At 38.5% G+C, this 19,904-nt stretch overlaps 1 protein-coding gene across 1 annotated transcript in view; it reads right to left on the bottom strand.

The window, feature by feature from the left end:
• uba7 (ubiquitin-like modifier activating enzyme 7) overlaps nucleotides 1–19,904 on the bottom strand; it is an 81,240-nt gene that overhangs the window by 40,016 nt on the left and 21,320 nt on the right. Inside the window, exons 18-22 of the mRNA XM_088915595.1 lie at nucleotides 19,032–19,106; nucleotides 18,121–18,310; nucleotides 17,920–18,008; nucleotides 16,361–16,453; nucleotides 13,437–13,628 (exon numbers count right to left, since the gene is read on the bottom strand). Coding sequence (XP_088771721.1) covers nucleotides 13,437–13,628; nucleotides 16,361–16,453; nucleotides 17,920–18,008; nucleotides 18,121–18,310; nucleotides 19,032–19,106 — 639 coding nt within the window. The remainder of the gene's footprint in view (nucleotides 1–13,436; nucleotides 13,629–16,360; nucleotides 16,454–17,919; nucleotides 18,009–18,120; nucleotides 18,311–19,031; nucleotides 19,107–19,904) is intronic.

Here is a 19,904-nt window from a genome sequence, read left to right on the forward strand (position 1 = left end):
ATTAATACAGCAACCTTTCTAAACTGTTTTATAGTGACCTTTCCGAAAATCTTTTTTTTTTTATGGGATTTCCCTACATAGAACATTCTTAGCCCAGTCAACCTTGGTATAAACCTTTCTTTCCTGAATAAAATAACTACTTCAGGAATCTTGACAGGAGTGTACAAAGAGAAGGAATGAAGATTAAATGAAAAGTTCGATCAAATGTTAAAGAAAAAGACATTATCCTCAATTTTTCAGCACTTTCAAAAAATATTACCCCAACATGGAGTTGACATTTCTCTAGTGAAGAAATATCTGATGTCACGGAGATCAGAGATCTTGAAATTCAAAGGCCTCAGCTGCTAAAATGGCTATGCCTCCCCTTCGCAGTGCTAGTACAGGGCCTAATCCCCAGCACACTCCCAGTGACCCCTGGGTTATCACCATGATAATCCATGTTGCAGCTCCCTGGGGGAGTACATGGGGCTACTAGATTATACCTGGACTAGCCAAACTGTCTCCCAGGAACAGTGCTGCTTCTGGAGGCTGAGTCTGTTGTAATCTTCTGAGTGGTAGTTTACACACACCTAATCCTGTCATCCACAGCAAAGGGCTTTGTTCTTCAGTACTCACTCCTCGCTCCTCTGTGCTGGACCACATTTTCTATAAGACTCAGAATATTTAACTTGTATATCTGACTGTTAAATCCCCTCAGCTCTTACCTGAAATAATTTATGGATGCAGAAATGTTTGCTAGGAGTACACTATGATATAAGATAAGAGGTACAGTAGTTGTCACAAGGCTGTTGCATTTTCTCTTAAACCCAGTGTTAACAAGGTTTAATCAGAAAGTAATACAGAATCACATTTTAAAAAAGACAAGTTCCAGGGGCACACTGTGCTCCATAAACTGGTGTGTTTAAGACTCAGGATTCGATCTTAAATCCTCCATAAGTGTCACAACCAAAAAACCTATAAATGCCGTTCTTCTAATATGCATCTCATTGTCTTTTACTGTCTTTGCAGTTGAGCTTTATTATCATGGGAGGAAAACAAATGTGGAATTAATATACATTTTAACTGACCTCTTACCTTTAAAAATAGTATTACCAAGAAGACCTATGCTATCTGAGGATGTAAATTGCTGTTTAGAGACGTGTCTGGAATCAATTTATCGAATGCGTTGACACTTTTAGGTCTATAATCAACAGTCCATTGAATTCTACCTCCTTCTAAATGGCAAAACATTGCACTCGAATCATGATGTTACACACCATAGACATCCTGCCTTACAATGATATATAAATCAGTTCGCAAATTTAATTTTGAAAGTCACGCGGTAAGATCACAAAAATGAATTCTGCCAGTGTTGACATCTCTGCTTTGGTATAAAATGGACAAAGTGGTTGTGACAGGAGGGTCATTTAGATGACTTCTGCCACCTAAAAGATGGCTAGGTTAGACAATCTGGCCTTCATACAGTTCCCCATAAATTCAAATGCTCTAAAGTTCTTTTGAGTTTTATATATGCAGGAATAATAATGTCTGTTCTGTGTTTATACTGGGTGTTCTCTGACTTTGTGCAAAGTCTTTTGTTTATTAAACTGGGTTTCTTCTTCTATTTCTGAAGACTGGGCGTCTCCTTTCACTCCTTTATGACATTACAAAACCCCTGCTGTAATGCAAAAGTGGAATGGAAAGAGATTTGGGGTAGGAATGAGAAGAAACCAATTTTTTTTCCCCCTTTGAAGCAAAAAAGAAATGAAAGATCGTTAAAAAAAGAAGAGAGGGGATGAGTTTCAAAGGCGGCTCCTTCCCCTCCTTCTTGGGGTCTGTAAATGATTACACTGAAGTTCTCTCAGGAAAATCTGGTTCCAATATGCCACTTCCTGTGAAAGCAGGAAATAGCCTTCATTTCTGTAAAACCCAACAAAGCACCTCTGTGAGAGATGGCCTTGACCTGCAGTTTAACAGAGCTCAGGAACCAGCCTAGCTCCAGCTAATTCAATTAGGAAATGGGGAGGGAGTGGTGGGGGCTGACAACACATGTACAGTACACTGCCCTCAGTGGAGTCAAGAAAATATGGTTTAAAAAGATTACAGGTCTATCTACACCGCAACAAAGACCAGAGTGCTGCCAAAAGGAAATCACGATGAAAACAATCGTTTTCCAGTGTGTAGGCATTTTAACTTTGGAAGATACAGATTCTCAGCTTTAGTGATGTTTATTAGGATTCCATTTCAGAGAACTGCACCCCTGTGTATAATGTGGAGTACAGGCTTTTCGTCTACACTCCTATAATCATTCAGACAAATCTCTTGAAATAAAAGCCAGTTGTAGTTTGGGTAACATGATATTCCTGTAGATTTCATAATGCATTTCTGTCCATTATTTTGTTAGATGCATGACTAGGAAAAAAGGGATAATGGATATAGTTTCGCCCACTCTGTGGTGAAAAAGAACTTCTAGCTGTGGAATATAAAGAACTGCTGGAACACCCAAAACAATCAAAGAAAGCTGAACATGTGTTCCAACACTCTACTTCCATCTGGGACTACTCTGCCTCTCATTTCTTGGCTTTCATAAGCCTCTCAGTGATTCCACAAATCTAAGATAAACAGTAAAGAACACTTTAAAGAGGCAGACATCAAAACACCTTTAACAAGAATAAACACATTTTCGCATGAAACATTCTTCAACTTTAGTAATTTTGTGCCTTCTGTAGTTGTGATTCTGGCCATCAACTCTATTTTCATTGGTTGAAGACTTTCATTGTGGAGTTTTCTATGCTTAGTACTCTTGAAAGATCTATAACCAGCACTGAAAAGAAAGCCAGCACTTTCAACATGGTCCCAAAAATCACATATAAAGCAATTTGTAACATTGGTAAATATCCATTCATTTTCTAAAAACTTTATTCACAAAACCAGCAAAGGAGCCGGTGGAAGGTAGCTGGGATCTCTAGGAAGCTTTAAAATTGATTAACTATGTACTATACCTTATTGCACTGGTTCAATATGGTACTGTGGAGATTTCATATTGCATTTGCCACTGCCATCTTAATGGCATAATAATATTTTCTAAGAAAAGATCAACTCCTCCAGGTGGGACTGTTGCCACCTTCAGCTAAATAACATTAACAGAGATATAAGAAAAGCCTATTGTTGAGACTGCTGTGAAAAACAGTTCTGTGCCTTTTATTGCTAAAAATCTCATATCCACTTAAAGACAGGAGAGACGCTTCCTACAGCGCGATACTAAAGAGCTTTCTGTTATGTTGTCTGGGTTATTTTTTTAACTGGGAGTGTTGACATTTATGTAGGTCTATAGGACGAAAACGCACTGGGAGCTTCCTATATTAGGAAACAGCTGTGAAAGAGAAACTGTGCTTGCGCCAACAAATGAGGAAACGTCTCGGAAGGGCCAAGTCACCTTTGTTATGACCAGAAATCGACAATGGAATTTGCTAAACGCACTTACATAAAAAAATGGAATTCTGTTGGAATCTGTTTTCTGTTTTGTATTCCTATGTTTCATTTGTGAGGCACTTGCATTGATCTTGCAGATTTTGTGAATCTTGTTGCTTATTTTTTGCATTATGTAAAGTTAATCAAAACTGTAAGTCTGGTGTGTCTGCAAAGTAAATAGTAATAATTGAACTATTATAAACATTGTTGGAAATTCAGGAGGACAAAAGAGGGAGTCTCACTGACCACTTCTAACAGAATATCCAGCAAATGAAAAGTGCTCAGTGTGGGTGATGTACAGTATACATCAGTTATAGCGCTCCCATGTGCACTGCACTGGGTCACTGCTATGTGGACTGTGTCCAGGTTATCATTCACGAATGGCTTGTTCCCTAGGAGGTTAATAAAATCAAGTTAGTGGCGCCTTGACTGGACACCACATGGACTTAAAAGCTGCATGCCTGTATCACATTGCAAACATGTAAGGTAATATCCTTATTAGTGTTTTGATGGGCCTGTGTTCTGAGTTTCCTGTCTCATTGGCTTCTTAAACAATTTAGAGAAGTGGACATTGAATGTTTTAGGTCACTAAATCAAAAAAACAAGAAGATTAGTTTTTCTTCTTGAGTTACGCCTTAAAACAACACTGCCTGTCGCAGAAAGAATTGCTAAACCATGACAAAGCACTGTTTTCTGAAGTCTAGTCAGACCACATTACAGTGCCTGTCTCATCTGCCAAAACTGCCTTGAGAAAGCGTTTTTTAACATTAAATTAGAGTGAGATTAAATGGCTGTCACACACATCTTCAAACATTTGCCCATCAAATACACAAAAAATCCAGATTAAGTTCGGTCTACCAAAATAAAAAAAAACCTAAGTGCTGGACAGAAATGATTAAAGGGCACTTTGCAAGTACTTGGGTGTTTCTCAGCAAAGCACATAATTCTGGAATGGCTCATACCATACTACCGTTTATCTTCATAAAAAAGCAATGGCAGCAAAATAGTAAATAGGAAATGTAAAATAGACAAAAACAGTGAGTAGTTAATTGCTTTTAGTTTTTTTTCCTAACCGTATTTAAAACATAAGGAAGGTTATGAATGAGAGCAGGCCATGTGGCCCATCTCATCCGACCCCTATATTCAGGATCCCAGAAAATCTGCTTTAATAACATGACTAGCCAATTTGATCCAGACCCCCACAAACCTGACATTCAAAACTTATATTTTGAGTATGCTAACTGATTTTCAATGATCCAAGTAAAAATCTCAATATTTCTATTTGAAAGCAGATTTTACGTACTGTAGATTTGCTGTTGCTCTGTAATTTATCCTTAAGTACATTTCTTTCATACAACTGTGCTTTGAGGTTCGGAGCTCGCTTGCACAAACACGAATAAATATGGTGTGCCAAAAAAAAAGCCCTGCGACAATTTCAGTTCCTAATATTTAAGCACCAGAACTTCTTATCTTAGAGCTTCACAGAGACACATGTTTCCTCTGAGTAACTGGACACCAGCCTGAAGCCCTGTCATGCTGGTGACAGACAGCAGTGAGGACATGCTGGGTACCAGCCTGACCTGAGCTATACTGCAGGTCCACTGCTGCCGAGTTTCCTACGGACCTGCTTTAGATTAATCACCATCTGGTCAAACAACTGTGCTTCTACTTGTACCACAGGTAAACACAAAGCCTTCTGGAAAACACACAAAGACACTGAAAGTAACTAAATACAAGGGCAGGCTTATCGCCAGATGGAGAGTAATTGTGTGATTATAGAAATCCAATTCTGCTTGCTTGTGAAATGCGATGAATGCAGCAGAAATTAGGTTTTTATATGAAGTGCCTCTTTTCATTATTACTTTTCCACATTATGTGCTTGACAAGGTTGGAGGTTTGCTCTTCTGCCACATGGGCTTATTAACAACATGGGATTGCAATCTCAGAGCCATCTTAAACATTTAGAACTCATCGTGAAGAAATACGGGCCAACACTCACCGAAATGAAACAGTGAAAGCAGGTTAATCCTCAACAGAGATGGAGACACGGCAGTTCCAGTCTAACACAGAATGCTAATCATCTACTTCATTTGCTAACTTTACAACTTTTCCATTAGTAACTTTACAACACAACACATGCATTGTTGGTGCATCATACTTGGGTAGAATGAGCCTTTTTAACTGGCTAGCCTGCAGACCTACAATCTAGCAAACAAGAACCATACAACATAGACATTAAGGCTCTTTTAAAAAATAATAAGGATTTCACTCTCCTATAAAATTCTCCTATTCTTACTTCTGACCATCCCCTCTTTTTTTAAACTGTGCAGCTCATTATCCTATAGGAATTACATAATATCTGAAGCATTTCCACAAATATACCCATGCAATATGCTGAAACTTCACAATTGCACAGGCTTAGGCAGCTTAACTTGAAATATGGCTTAAAAATACTATATGAACGCTTACAAACACAAATATTAATTGCCTTTCCTACAAAATAGCACTCAAACCTATTTCTTTCATTTGAATTCAACATTCATGTATGCATTTACCTAAATTAAAACTATATTAGGACAGTGTCAAGAACAAAAAGACTACTAAATTCTAGTAAGGGACACGTTTTCAGAGGATTCGATGATAGCTACAGGAACTCATTAGAGATATACAAATTTCTACAAGGATCCATTCAGGTAAAGTAAATGAAGTCTTCGTGTCCATCCCTCCATCAGTCCTCTCATCCATCAGAAAGCTATGTACTTACTCCTGTTGAGAGCCATGGCGACCTGCAGTTCATCCCAGAAGCACAGGATGAAAAGTATGACCACTGCCTGGACTGGACTTCAGTCCATTACAGAGCCCTCACATACTGTACAACAATTAATCTAACTAGGTTTAACCCAAGGATGTGCAGTAAACCCATGTAAGTATCTGGAGAATATGGATATATATATACAGTATATGGATTTCAGCCAGACTGGGGGTGAATTTCAGTCCTATTGTGAGGCTATGGGGGTGTCTTTCAGTCTCATGCAATGACATTAACTGGTATTACAATGGCCTGTCCAAGTTATTGTATCGTACACAAAGAACAGATATACTAACAAAAAAAAATTCAAACATCTTGAAGCATAATATCATGGATAAATTCTACTGAATCTTAATGCTATCATAGCATTATACATACTGGCAATAAACCCTGCCAAACATGTCTTATCAGCAGAGCAATTAGTATTTTCCTGCTGCATTCATAATATGTCTTCTAGATGTCATTGCTCTTTTTCAAAGTGCTTGAGGAGCTCAGAAATTCTCATGTCTAAAGACTTCAGTTGTTCCGTAAACTAGTGTTTGCATATTAATGGTGTGATTTCTTGTTATAAGGAGACTCAGTTCAAATGTCATGCATGTACCAACTAGTGTATCATGCATGTAAGAACAAAAACAATTGATTCCTTCCACAGCCATGGAAAGACAGAAGCAAAACCAAGGTACACAGCAACTGCATGAAGGCATTAACACTGCTTTCCAACACAAACATCAGGCGGAGAAGTGTGTACTGCATAAATATATTGCTTAGGACACAACACAGATTCAGTCTTCAACTGTAAGTACACTATCCTGATAAACCAACTTGTCAAACCCTTGCATACCTTGAAACTATAAACTGTATTGATTCTAATTGAAATGGTTGCTTACATTCTTTCAAAATAAAAATACCTCAAATTATCAATTGAGAATCATCATCAAGATTAAACTAATCCATGTATACAACCAGTTGTGGATATATAATACACCATTTTAATATTAATATCACAAGGCACACACAAGTGTGTTTTCTGGAGCCACCTCCTCAGGTCCTGGCTGATGAGGTAATGCAAAACAGATGAGACTCGATCACCTGGGGCCTTTGAGTCCTATTGCAGCAGAAACCCCTCCTCCTGGCCCCAGACACAGCAGGACTATTAGGGGACAGAGAACAGGATAACTTTCACCCAAGGGGCTAATTTGTATAGGGGCTCTGCAACACTAGGAATCAGGTTACTAGTTGATTTTAACTCAATATGTCACAAAAATGCCAGTGCACCTCAATGATGAATCATGCAGTCACACTTAATGTGTATGTGTTAGTTTTGTAGACTAACAGCATGGCACTGTAGGTTATTTTTCAAAAGACTTTTTCTGCACTTTAGAATTTAACTATTTCCCATACAATTACTGCTTTTTTAAATATCTAATTTGATAGAAATTACAAAAAAGAAAAGATTTTTTACTGGAAACGAAATGACCTCCGATATTGAAAAAACTACTGGTTACCTTGCCCCAAAACTGTGAAAAACTGTTTCCAAAGGTAATGTTTCATTTTAATTAGGAGTATTAAGTTGGATAGTTCCAAAAGATTTTTCCACTTTCGCTGTTCTGCACCTTAATAAGAAATTTGAGAACTTGATATGTTCTTCTCGCATCACTGACACTGTCAAAGTAAAGCACTGCAGTGGGAAATGTAAAAAGTACGGACTGGCACTTATAGTGTATGTAGACAAGGCGTCCAAAAAACCAAATAGATGAGGCAGCCACAAGTTCTTAGATTACTGGGGCATAAGGAAACCAGATGGTGAAGAAAGTTCAGGGTTTGCCTGGTGTGATGATGATGATGACATGCAGATTGGTGTGAAATCCACTAGCTTCTTTCCAGTTCTGCTTTAAATTTCACCTTGTCAGCAATTTCAGTGCAATACTTCACTCTTCGTGTGGGAGCTAATCTTACATTGGAAGAGTCTGCTGGCATCAAAGCTATTCTGGCCTCGTACCATGAACGCTGCTTTGTGCTCCTATCTAGAAGGCTGTCTAAATCTCGGGTGAGCACAGCAGGAGAAGAGTATTTTATCTGTTTTTTTATAAACTACACAGATATAAAACTTGGGACAGCAGGCACAAAAAAAATGCCTTTGGTTACCTTTCAACAAGCTCTTACACGCCCAAAACGTAAAGTTCATGGTCCACTGCTCACAAAGTAGTTCAAATTGTGAATAAAGGACCAGATTTTAACACTCTAAAGCCTAGGAAACACCCATTGCTTAGGAAGATGCGTGTCTATCAAATAAATATTGGGTTAAAAGTACAAGCAATATACTGTATGCCAAATTTCACATTGAGCATCTTCACAGGATTTCTAAACCGTCTTGAATTATACCAAAGCTGTATTCAATAAGCTGATTTAGTGACAAAGAAAGTGTTTCATTCATTTAGGTACTCTTATTTCAAATTATAAGTTGGCACATTTCTTTGCCATATTCTCAAAGATAGAAAACAGCTTAGTACAGCAGACAGCATTCAATGTTTTGATGTGACAGCCATTACCTCTCTGTATTCCTAGGTTGCTGTGCATAAAAAGGTTAAAAAGGCAGCAGATTAAAAAAAGACAGCCAATTTTTTTTAGATCACTTACTGAATCTAAACCGATGAAGAAGGTTTAGAATCTCAAACAGGAAACATTTGTAAGTTCTCCTAATGAAGGAATTATTTGAAAGACAAAACAAAGCTTGATTTGCTGATCTTTCTGCCAGGACACAACCTATCCATGTTTCAAGGAGATAAAACATGATTAAAATTAAAGAATGGAAATAAACTATCTAAACATAGCATTCCACCAGAAAACAACAGCAGCAAACCTATTGAAATTTTCAAGTGAAGATTTATAAACTAAAAAGCACAAACATTTGAGCTATTTCCTGTTGTTTTCCTGTGAGTATTATCATTCAATCCAAATAAATGACCTCAACATTTTTTTCTATCTCTTGTAGCTGAGAAAGACAGAGGAAATGAGGATAACTTGTGCTTTTGTACTGTAAAACACAAAAATATCATTTTGCTTTGTGGCTGGGCATGTATTTTTATGCACACTAGAAAACTGAAATTTAAATTATTCAAAATGGGTGGCACAGTGGTTAGCACTGCTGCCTTTTAGCTCTGAGGCCCTGGGTTCAGTTCCTGGGGTGCTATCTGAGAGGAGCTGGTATGTTCTCTCCAGGTTCATGTGGGTTTCTTCCGGGTGCTCTGGTTTTCTCCCACAGTCAAAATCAATGCTGGTAGGTTAACTGGATTCTGGGAAAACTGACCCTAGTGAGTTTGTGTGGCTATGTCTGCCCTGCAATGGACTGCCTTAAACCTGTTGCTGGTCTGAATAGGCTCGACTACCCCACAGTGGTATTGCCTCTTCCCAGACCTGGGTTCAATTCATGAATGGGAAGCTTTCTATGTGGAGTTTGCATGTTCCCTTGTGTTCACATTTTCTCCAGGTGTTTTCTCTTACCTTCCAAAGACCTGCTGGCCAGGTCAACTGGAGTGTCTAAATTCTATGTGGGTCTTGTGATGGTCTGAATTCTTCAGGGTACAGTTCCGCTGTGGGAATCTGAACTGTCCCAACTTCACTTTCTGATAATTGAAAAATGCTAGAAACAGCATAAGTTCATCACATCAGGTACCACAAATCACAAAATTAGCATTTTTAAATTGTGTATATTTGAAATACACAATTATAAATACAGTATATTTGTGCATACTCAGAAACAAAAACAGTTCTGAAGATAACAATAATTGAAACAGGCATGGAAAGAGATAACTTGAATAAAACTACAGTTACAGTTTAGGCTACACCTCTGGAAAATAATAATTTATCAAACAATCACCAAAAATAACCACTATCTGCTCTGTGGAGTTTCAAATAATAGTTTGCGTTCTGCCAGACAATGAAAAATAATAACTTCTGTGTGACAGATTTTTAGTTATTTGGCAAGCCACTGCATGGCTATGATAATTCTTACAGAATGACCTACGCTTTACAGTACTGCCTGGTGGTGATATGCCCTTACCATTGTATGGGGCTGGTTTTCCCAGCAGTAACATCTGTTAATAAAGTTCTAGACTAAAAGAGCAAGTCAGGATTTGTGCTTCTTATCCCCAAGAAACATCAATCAAGAACATAGCAGAACATAAATGTAACAAGTACAGAAGGAAAACTGCACCACTCAGTACGTAAATCAATAAGCACTTGACAGCTCAGTGGTCGCCTCTATTAAACTTTGCACAAATATCTAGAAAGAATACAAAGTCAACAAAATTAGAAGCACTTAGAACTTTAAGTAGTGATTAGTTATATGCAAACAGTAAGTGGAAAGATAATTGCCTTGAGACAAGGGCGAGAATAGTGACAGAAATGAATAATTATACTGATGGCAATGTCTCACTGTGGATGGCATTTACTCTACAACTGATTAATACATTGTACAGTCTTTGATATGGAGAATCTTTTCTGCTTTAAATCCCTAGTTTTTTTTTTCTCCAGGAGAGGAATCAAACTATTGCAACTGTTTTGTTCCAACAAATTTGAAGATGCCTACCATCTATATACTCTAATTAGCTTACAAAAGGGCGTTTTCTACTGGATATTTCTAAAAGTATACCACACAGCAAGTGAAATGAATTTATATTTTCCAAGGAGCAAAAATATTAAACATTTGCTTTAAACTCCAAGAAAACATTTTTATTTAAATTTAGAAACTCTATATTTATCCTGGTACTAAACATACAGTATATCGCAAGCTACTAATTTCACTAAAAGTAGCCAAATAGTCAGTTTAATGACCTTCTAACACATTAGAAAAGAACAGACAGTAATATTAGTCAAATAAACACAAAATGGGTCAGATTCTTGTAATACCTATAAAGTCTAGTCCAAATGCTAAGTCATTGTTATCCATCACTGTTTAGAAGGGGCAAGAATGTTTTTATTTTGTCTTGTACCATTCTGAAAATTAGATGTAATTAGTGACAAACGCTAATTTCATACAGAGCTGAAAAAGGTACTTGGTACTTGCATGATCGTTTTCCATTGCGTATTTACTGTACAATTACCAATGCCAACTGTCTCTCATCTCTCACTTCTGATTTAATTTGGATCTATTAAGCACCACATGAACTCAAACTCACTGACATTAATAAAGCCAAGCAGATATGGGGGAAAAAAAAAATACAAAGCATTTCAATTTCCAAAACAGGAAGTAAATTTAAATTTAATAAAACAGGAGCAATACATCTGACAACATGAAATAAGTAACAGGGTCATTTATTACAATGAAACAAGCTACAGTATACAAGATACTGTATGTGGGCAGTGCATGGTGGTGTTTTTCCCATGCTTCCTTCCTCACTGTTAGTAGTTTTGAGTCTTCTGGAAGAGAGCTGGAGAGGCTCTTGGGAGGGGTTGACACAGTAAAAAGGTAAAACCGTTTGTATCGTATGAAAAGTTGAAGAGGTTGTCAGGATTTTGGAGTATCTAAAGCTGTTTCTCTTTTCCTTGGCGGTCCTCCAAGGAGCTGAGTTTATAAAGCTGATGTGTGTTTAATATAAAGTTCAGGTCCTGTTTCCTGTGGCTGATGGGTCCCAGAGTGAGAGGTCAGACAGACAGAACTGGTGTACAGAGGCCTGTCTGCAACACTGGGGAAAGTGGCCCTGTGCCAGGCAGATGATAGCTGGAGTTTAAAAGTCTAATGCGCTCCTTGACTTTGTTATGAAGAGCCCGGGTGGACAGGAAGTTATTAACTCACAGACAGACATGCACTCCCTCAATCACACCAGCAGGCATGGCCCCAACTTTAAGTGTAAAGGCTCTCACACAGAAATGGACACGAAAGAAACACAGAAAACCATTAATCCCTTTGGCATAAATATCAGAGATAGAGGTCGGACTGACCTCCAAACCCAAAGGATGCAGTTACATTGTGGCTTTATTCCTTAGGGATTTAAAATGAAAAAAAGAGGAAAAAATCTAACGGCCTCTTGTAAAAAATTGAAACCTGTCTCTTAAAAATGGTATGTCAGACAGATGATGAAGAGATTTCCAGCTCAAGTCCTTACTGTGCCAAGTAGTATTTAAATGCTTATATAGAAATGTATGCTACACACAAAATATAGTAACAAAACTATAAAAAGCAAAAGCAGTTTCCTGAAGATTCCCAGTTAAAAAGTTACAATAATATGGCATCTTTTTTTCAGATACCCACCACCCTTTGGATAAAGAAGTACCCCTTGTTGTCCTAAAAGCACTTTTTCTTGAATTTGAAGTAATCTGTGGAGCTCACCTGATCAATACCTTCCAAAATTTGGAACAATTCTGTCATGTCTACTTGTGATTTTCTCTCTTAAACATAATCTGTTTCTTCAACCTTTCTGCATATGGAATTATTTTTGAAGCCTGATCATTACTGTAGCTTCTTTCAGACGTCTTTCTAGGACAGCACTGTCTTTACTGTACAATGCAGCAACAGAATTGTACTTTTTATAATTTTATAATTAATTTTTCTATAATTAACTTTCTATAGAACAATACTTTCTAGAATTTAAATTCTTCATTTATTATAATATACCTTACAAATTTGTTGGATTCTTTCACCAATTCTCTCAAAGAGGACAGTCAGGATCTAGTATAAGGATCAATTTTTCTCTTAAAAAGGTTGAGGAAAAGTACAGATGGGTCATGATCCCGGACAAGGTCCTCAATGACATTCTACATCACACAGGAATTACAGGGAAATCCTGTCCTGCAGTGTTCAGGTGTTGACCACTGCTATGATTAGAATTACTGATCAAAATATGGTTGCATCAAGCAGCAGACAGTTTATCCACACCGCTCCTCAATTACAAGTTATTTTTAAGTAAAATGAAAAGATATGGGCTGTACAACATTTAGAGGATGAAAGGCAAAAAATACTACATGAAAACAATGGGTACAACCAATCTCCTGTATTATCATCACTCTTAGAGCAGATTAATAATCTATGAGATATTATATTGGAACATAGAGTGACATTTGAACTTTTCAAGCATTAGATTCCTGAAATCTTGCATTAGCCTTCTATGAGGCAGTGAAAATATAGTTTGCCAACAAATCGCCAACAGTGACAGCAAGGCCTCAGCCAGCAGATACTCACCGTGAATGCCTGTGCTCTCAAAGGTTCGGACAGAACGCAGAACGGGACAGCCAGGTTCACAAAACCATTGCGGTAGGAGCGTATCTTTTTGTGGCCCTGGACAATCTTGTACAGTTCCAGGCACATCAAGCCCACCACAGCAGCCGTGGTCGTAGCAATAGCAGGGATGATCCGTCCAGCAATCAGCTTGCTCTACATAAAGATACTGTACTGTAACAGACTGCACAGTAAAAAGTGCTGATGCACTATAATACAATACATTGTATTTTAATAAAGTAAGACCCAAGTTCACAGTATTCAACACATTCCCTATACATTTCACTCAGTTTTATTTTTTACTGCTCTTTTATTAGATATAAAATTCAAACCTATTGGTGGGATAAACATCAACTATTAAATAGCGAATATGAAAACAGCATTTGAAATTACTGCTATGTGCATTCCTTTACATTTTCCTTCTTCATTATCTTACATGAAATTCCTCAGAAGGCAAAGCACGTTATAGGCTATGGATAAGTAATTTGTGCTATATGTTATTAGAATATTTTGTGCAACCTTAAGCTACCAAAAATAAATACTACAGCTGGACCTTATTTGACCTACCAGTTATCCTTGAATTTGGAAAAAGAAATTTTTGCCTGAGGAGAAAAGAAGCTAATCAACTTTCAAAATAAAAAAAAAGGTTTTCTAACTAGTCAATTGCAGTGAATGAACAATTTTTACAAGAGCTAATTCAAGTAAATACTGAAAATGCTAGACAGTACTGGGTCTGTGAACTTCTATTGCCTTCTTGAACAAAAGTATTGCCTTTTCAAAACCCTCAGCTGTAATTGTTGTTAACAGGTTGCCTAAATAAACTAGTTGCGTCAGGTCGGCTTTCCTGGGGAAAAACAATTATGAGAAAACATTCAAACAAAACCATAAGCTGAATAACTTCAGCACCTGGGGAGATGTGCAAACTGTATTGCTGGAAAACAAATAGGTCGTGCCTTTCCACGGACAAGCCTAGACAGACACAACAGCGCTGATGCACAATGTGATCTGCCTCTAAACCTCACATTCAGTTTTCCCAATCCATGTTGGCACGCGAGGAGAATAAACCAGACTCCCCCCCCCCACACACACACTCCACAGCACACTTCTCAACCCCTCCACACTGCCACTCCACATTAATCCATAGCACACAGCTCACATCTTAATCTCACCACACAACAACACAGTACCCGTCTCAATCTCCTCACAGTACCTGTCTCAATCTCACCACACAACCCCACGGTACCTGTCTCAAACTCCCCACACAACCCCACGGTACCTGTCTCAATCTCACCACACAACCCCACGGTACCTGTCTCAAACTCCCCACACAACCCCACGGTACCCGTCTCAATCTCACCACACAACCCCACAGTACCCGTCTCAATCTCCCCACTGTACCTGTCTCAATCTCCCCACACAACCCCACAGTACCCGTCTCAATCTCCCCACTGTACCTGTCTCAATCTCCCCACTGTACCTGTCTCAATCTCCCCACACAACCCCACAGTACCCGTCTCAATCTCCCCACACAACCCCACACAACCTGTCTCAATCTCCCCACACAACCTGTCTCAATCTCCCCACACAACCCCACAGTACCCGTCTCAATCTCCCCACAGTACCTGTCTCAATCTCCCCACACAACCCCACACAACCTGTCTCAATCTCACCACACAACCCCATAGTACCTGTCTCAATCTCCCCATAGTACCTGTCTCAATCTCTCCATACCCCCTCCTCACACAACCCCACAGTACCTGTCTCAATCTCCCCACACCCCCTCTGCACACCCCCCACAGCACACGGCTCAACTAACCCCCCCCCAATCCAGGCCTCACTCCACACACCGCACAGCACACGCCTCAGCTCCCTCCTCCTGCCCTGACCTCTCTCTCCACGTGCTGCACAGCACACGCCTCAACTCTGCCTACCTGAACCAACCTGCCCCTCCCTGACAACCTGCATGACTGACTGGGAGACGGGGCACGGCTCTACACCCCGAGGACAGGTAAAACATAGTGATTAATTCAGCTTTATAAAGAAGATAAGGGGCCCACAGCTCGGCACCATTAAGCCTCTTATCTTCAGGTCTGCTCGGGCAGGTGTTGCACAGATATACAATTAGGGAAGGGCTTGGAGTCAGCCCTTCTCCATTTACTCAGTCAAGGCACCAGACAGGGAAAGAAAAGGAATTAGCTCACAACTGAGAGACAGCAATGGAGGGTGTAGCCCTGTGCACAGTCTGCAGTTTTCTTCTCCTCTGAAGACAATGAATGACTGCCAAACCAGACAAATGAGGGCCAGATTGAAGGAGGGTATCCTCAATCTCTTTGTCAGAGGAAATCTAAGGTCACGTTTATGTCCGTTGAGGATTTAAATTGACTATGTTTAGGAGTTTAATAAAGAGTTAAAGTGCTTAAAAAATATTTTTAGATTGTATACATCTAGTTTAGGTAAAACCCCATGATAGCAATTTTAGACACAGAAGGTAAAGGGAAAGCAAAGCTTAAGATAGTATAGTATGAGTGGTCCACCATAAACCTCTCATATGAATCTGAGAATATAGGAGACTATTTGTACTGGAATTAGAGTTTGCACTCCCTAAAATGTTTTTTTGATCTTACACTGGAAATCTACAGAGACAAGAGGAAAAGCTAAATGGAACTGAGAAAATGCTCTTACTGATCAAATATAGTTCATGTACTTATCTTTGATCCAGAATACTATGTTGTCGGACAGCAATTAGAAAGAATAGTAAAATAATAGATATGGAATAACCCCAACTTTTCAGGGTGTTGTATATATTCATAGCTCTTTCATACCATATGTGTGTCCATTTCCGAGGCTGAATTGAACCACTAACTGTGATGCTATGATGGCGTTCTCACCTTGTGGCGGTCCGCTGGGGGGATGTCATAGTTCTCAGCTCTCAAGTTGGATGCAGCAACAATGAAATCCATGTGGAAATTAGTGTCGTCATCCTATAAAAAAAATGTTTGGCATAGAAATTAGGCTGTTTGCAAAATCTTTAGTTACCCCTTAAGGTTTTAATTAGCAACCAAAAACCAATTCATAGCAGGAGATTTCAGTTTGTTTTTGTCTTTTCTTTACAAAAGCATAACATTTATTTCTAATTAGAAAAGAAAACAAAAAACAAATATGAAGTAAACATTTATACTTGGCGCTTTCGGCTTGGTTATTTTAATGTGTTTGATTTCAGAAGTGCCAAATGCAATCCAGGAAACTGAAATAAACAGGGAAAGTTTCTCAAGCTATCTTGAGTGCTTATAAAGGGGATTTGCTTTCATTTGTAATATGCTCTTTAGCTCTTCTGAATAATTCCAGTTTTGTGTCACAGTTTGGTGCTTCTGAACAATGTTTAAAACAGATGGAAGTTATATCCCCAAAGAGCAGTGACACTGAGCAGCCCATCCTGTGCACAGTGGGCACTAAAATGCCAAAAGTTTAAATACAGTATAATGTATGATTAATTCTTAAAAACAGAAACTGACACTTTCCACACAATGTAAAAAGGCACAAACAGTGAGGGTCAGGATTGATCATTACAACACCGATTCAGAAGCCAATGTGAGCAAGCTGATCATCAGTCAAGTAACAGTCAGACACTGAAGACGGAGCCAGAGGGGCAGAGGATAGTGAGGAAAAATGGACCCCAGCTGCTGCGAAATTGGATACAGAGAGCTTCAAGAACGGCTCGTCATTCCGTCATCAGGTTTTTTCTTTTCTCCAAAACAGAGGAGGACTCCTTCTCAATTAAAGGCGAGGGATAAAAATGCTGGCACAATAGTACAGGTATTTGAAGCGCTTGCTTCAGGGTAGATTGGGCACAGGACTTCAAAAAGCTGTTACCGCTGCAGAACCACAAGCTGTATCAATGGTGGTTAAGACAGATATTGGGTTGCCCAAATTATATGCAGCTTAACACTTTCTTGAAAACTAGGTTTTTAATGCTACCTTTTAAGAAAACAAGTTTATTTATGACTGTCTATGCTATTTGCCATTTTCATAATCCTACTTTTATTACAACCAAAATTAATTCAGATCTCCCTCCATGTATGAAAAGATTAACCTCATTGTTGCCTTTCTGTTAGTCAGGGAAGCTCACATCCCACAGGCACTATGTTTCTGCTCTGTGTGTATTTGGGAACATAAGAAATAACCAAAGAAATAAGTACAATCCAGAGAACAGTATTATTAGGGTTGATCTAGATCCAGTACTGTAGCCCCCCAAAAAAGAAGCTCTGTTATACTCTACCTGACCTCAGCTGTTTTGGTTTAGCAGGGCTTATGAAACTGCGATATGATGAAGAAATCCCATCCTACTTGCACAAAGATCACTGCAGCACTCTCCAGTTGTCCAGCAACGACAGATGTCTCAATTAGTATGTGCACTGAAATATTAAGTGATCCATGTCCTCAAAGTTACCTTTTCAAATTCCACTGGGAACATCTTGGAAGCACTAAATGTCTCTGGGGATGCCAGCTTCTCACTCAGCTCATCCAGCTTGATTTTGTCTGTAAAATGCAAGACAAAGCAAAGCATATTCATTCCAACCACTCAGCACGTTAATCTGTCATGTTTAGAAAGACTGCTCATTTGTTCTTATTCTTGCTGTCTTATACTCACCCACTGTCCCCTTGTCCTCTTCCATCTCTTGATCAGTAAGGTGGATTTTCACATTGGATTTGGGAGAAAAGTCTGGCACTCTGACTGTATGGAGGATCTTCAGAATGGCATTTCTATCTCTGGTACCATCAATACGATTGGTATGAGCATAGAGATTTGCTGCAGCTACAATATAGTCCATATGGGTGGTCTGTAGAACAGAATGTATTAGTAAAACTATGTATTCTCATTTCTGTTCTGAAAATAAAAATACTATCTTGAAAGCTCTACTAAACTGGAAGAAAAAAAGACATTACAACAGGATCAAAAGGTTCACATCTCAAAGCACAATTATCCCATATCGGATATCCTGACATAGCATTTCAATGGCCTCTAATTAAAAAAGATTCAATAATTTGTTAATTAAAATCAAGCCTCGTGTGCTGTACTCTCATGAGACTGACAGGCTCAGGCCTGAAGCAGAGCAAGACTCGAGACAACTACAGAAGAAACAATTCAGAAGGAAGGAAATTGTGGAAAAATCCAAAACTTTGTTGATGTGTTTATGCCTCTTGAAGAAGCTTTTCTCTACTTGACCAGTTTCAGGTACAGTATGAATATCACACAAATTTTAAGACCAGAAATCAATCCTTTTCTCATTAATGTCAAGTTTTAAATCAACAGTAGGATCCCTTAAATTATGAGATATGAGCTAGAATACTGGACAGATCAGAAATCTTCATCATGATTTTTCGGTCACAGACTGATGATAATAAAGCGTACAAAAGTTGTGATGAACATAGTCATGTGTATTCTTAACTTTTTGATAACATTCAAGTTTTTTTCTTGGCTGGATATCTTATATTTCATGTACAATGGGGGTAAATGCTGGATTCTATCCACGTCCAGCCTCTGAATAGAATAACACTCACATTGTTGGGGTCAAAGGTCAAGGAATGAGGACATCTTTTAGGTCCTGACCAGAAGGGCAGACCAGAGCTTGTTTTCTGAGAGAGAAGAGAGAGAATTAGGAAGAGGCAGGGAGAAATAAAAAGAAATATTTCCTTTTCACACAACTGCAAAATATTTTCGCTAGAAAATATGCAAAAGCTGGCCAAAATGCCTGATTCGAAAGTTGATATTTATTATCTCTGTTTGCAAATGTTGATTTAATACAGTTGCATTCAACAGGAAAACAAAAAAACAAAACTTATTTTTCTTTTAATTTATAATATATATTATAAATATATACAGTATGATACATTATGTGGCTGGATCCATAATATATGTGCTCAATAATTTATTAGAGACTTTTTTGCATTAAACATTTGAGGAATGCAACAGACAAGCAATACTATCAATACAACAGACAATTAAGACTATCCAACAATTTGTCTTTGGACAAAGGAACAGAGGTTAAACACTCTACCACAAAAAGAGGCAGTGAAAGCTACAGTATAATCTGCCAGACAAGCAGAAACACAATGGCCTACACAATGGTCACACTCTGTCCTGCTGTGTGCTAGCTACTGTGCACTGAAGGGTTATCTCGGCAGATTCCTGATTAAGAGGACCTCACTGCTTACTGCTGAAGACGACTAATCTGGAGTGATGAGAGACAGTACATCACAAACACTGCTGACTCTAGAGTAGACTGAGATCTACAGTATGCATTTCTCTTTAGTTTAAGAGCACCAACACAATACAAAAACTTAGATAAGTAACACAAATACAGATCCATTAAGAATTTTACGAGATGAACAAGGAACACATATGATGATGTGTCATTTCATTGTCATTTGAAC

Source organism: Atractosteus spatula, chromosome 5 (assembly GCF_055471065.1).
Source record: "Atractosteus spatula isolate fAtrSpa1 chromosome 5, fAtrSpa1.hap1, whole genome shotgun sequence".
Lineage (NCBI taxonomy): Eukaryota > Metazoa > Chordata > Actinopteri > Semionotiformes > Lepisosteidae > Atractosteus > Atractosteus spatula.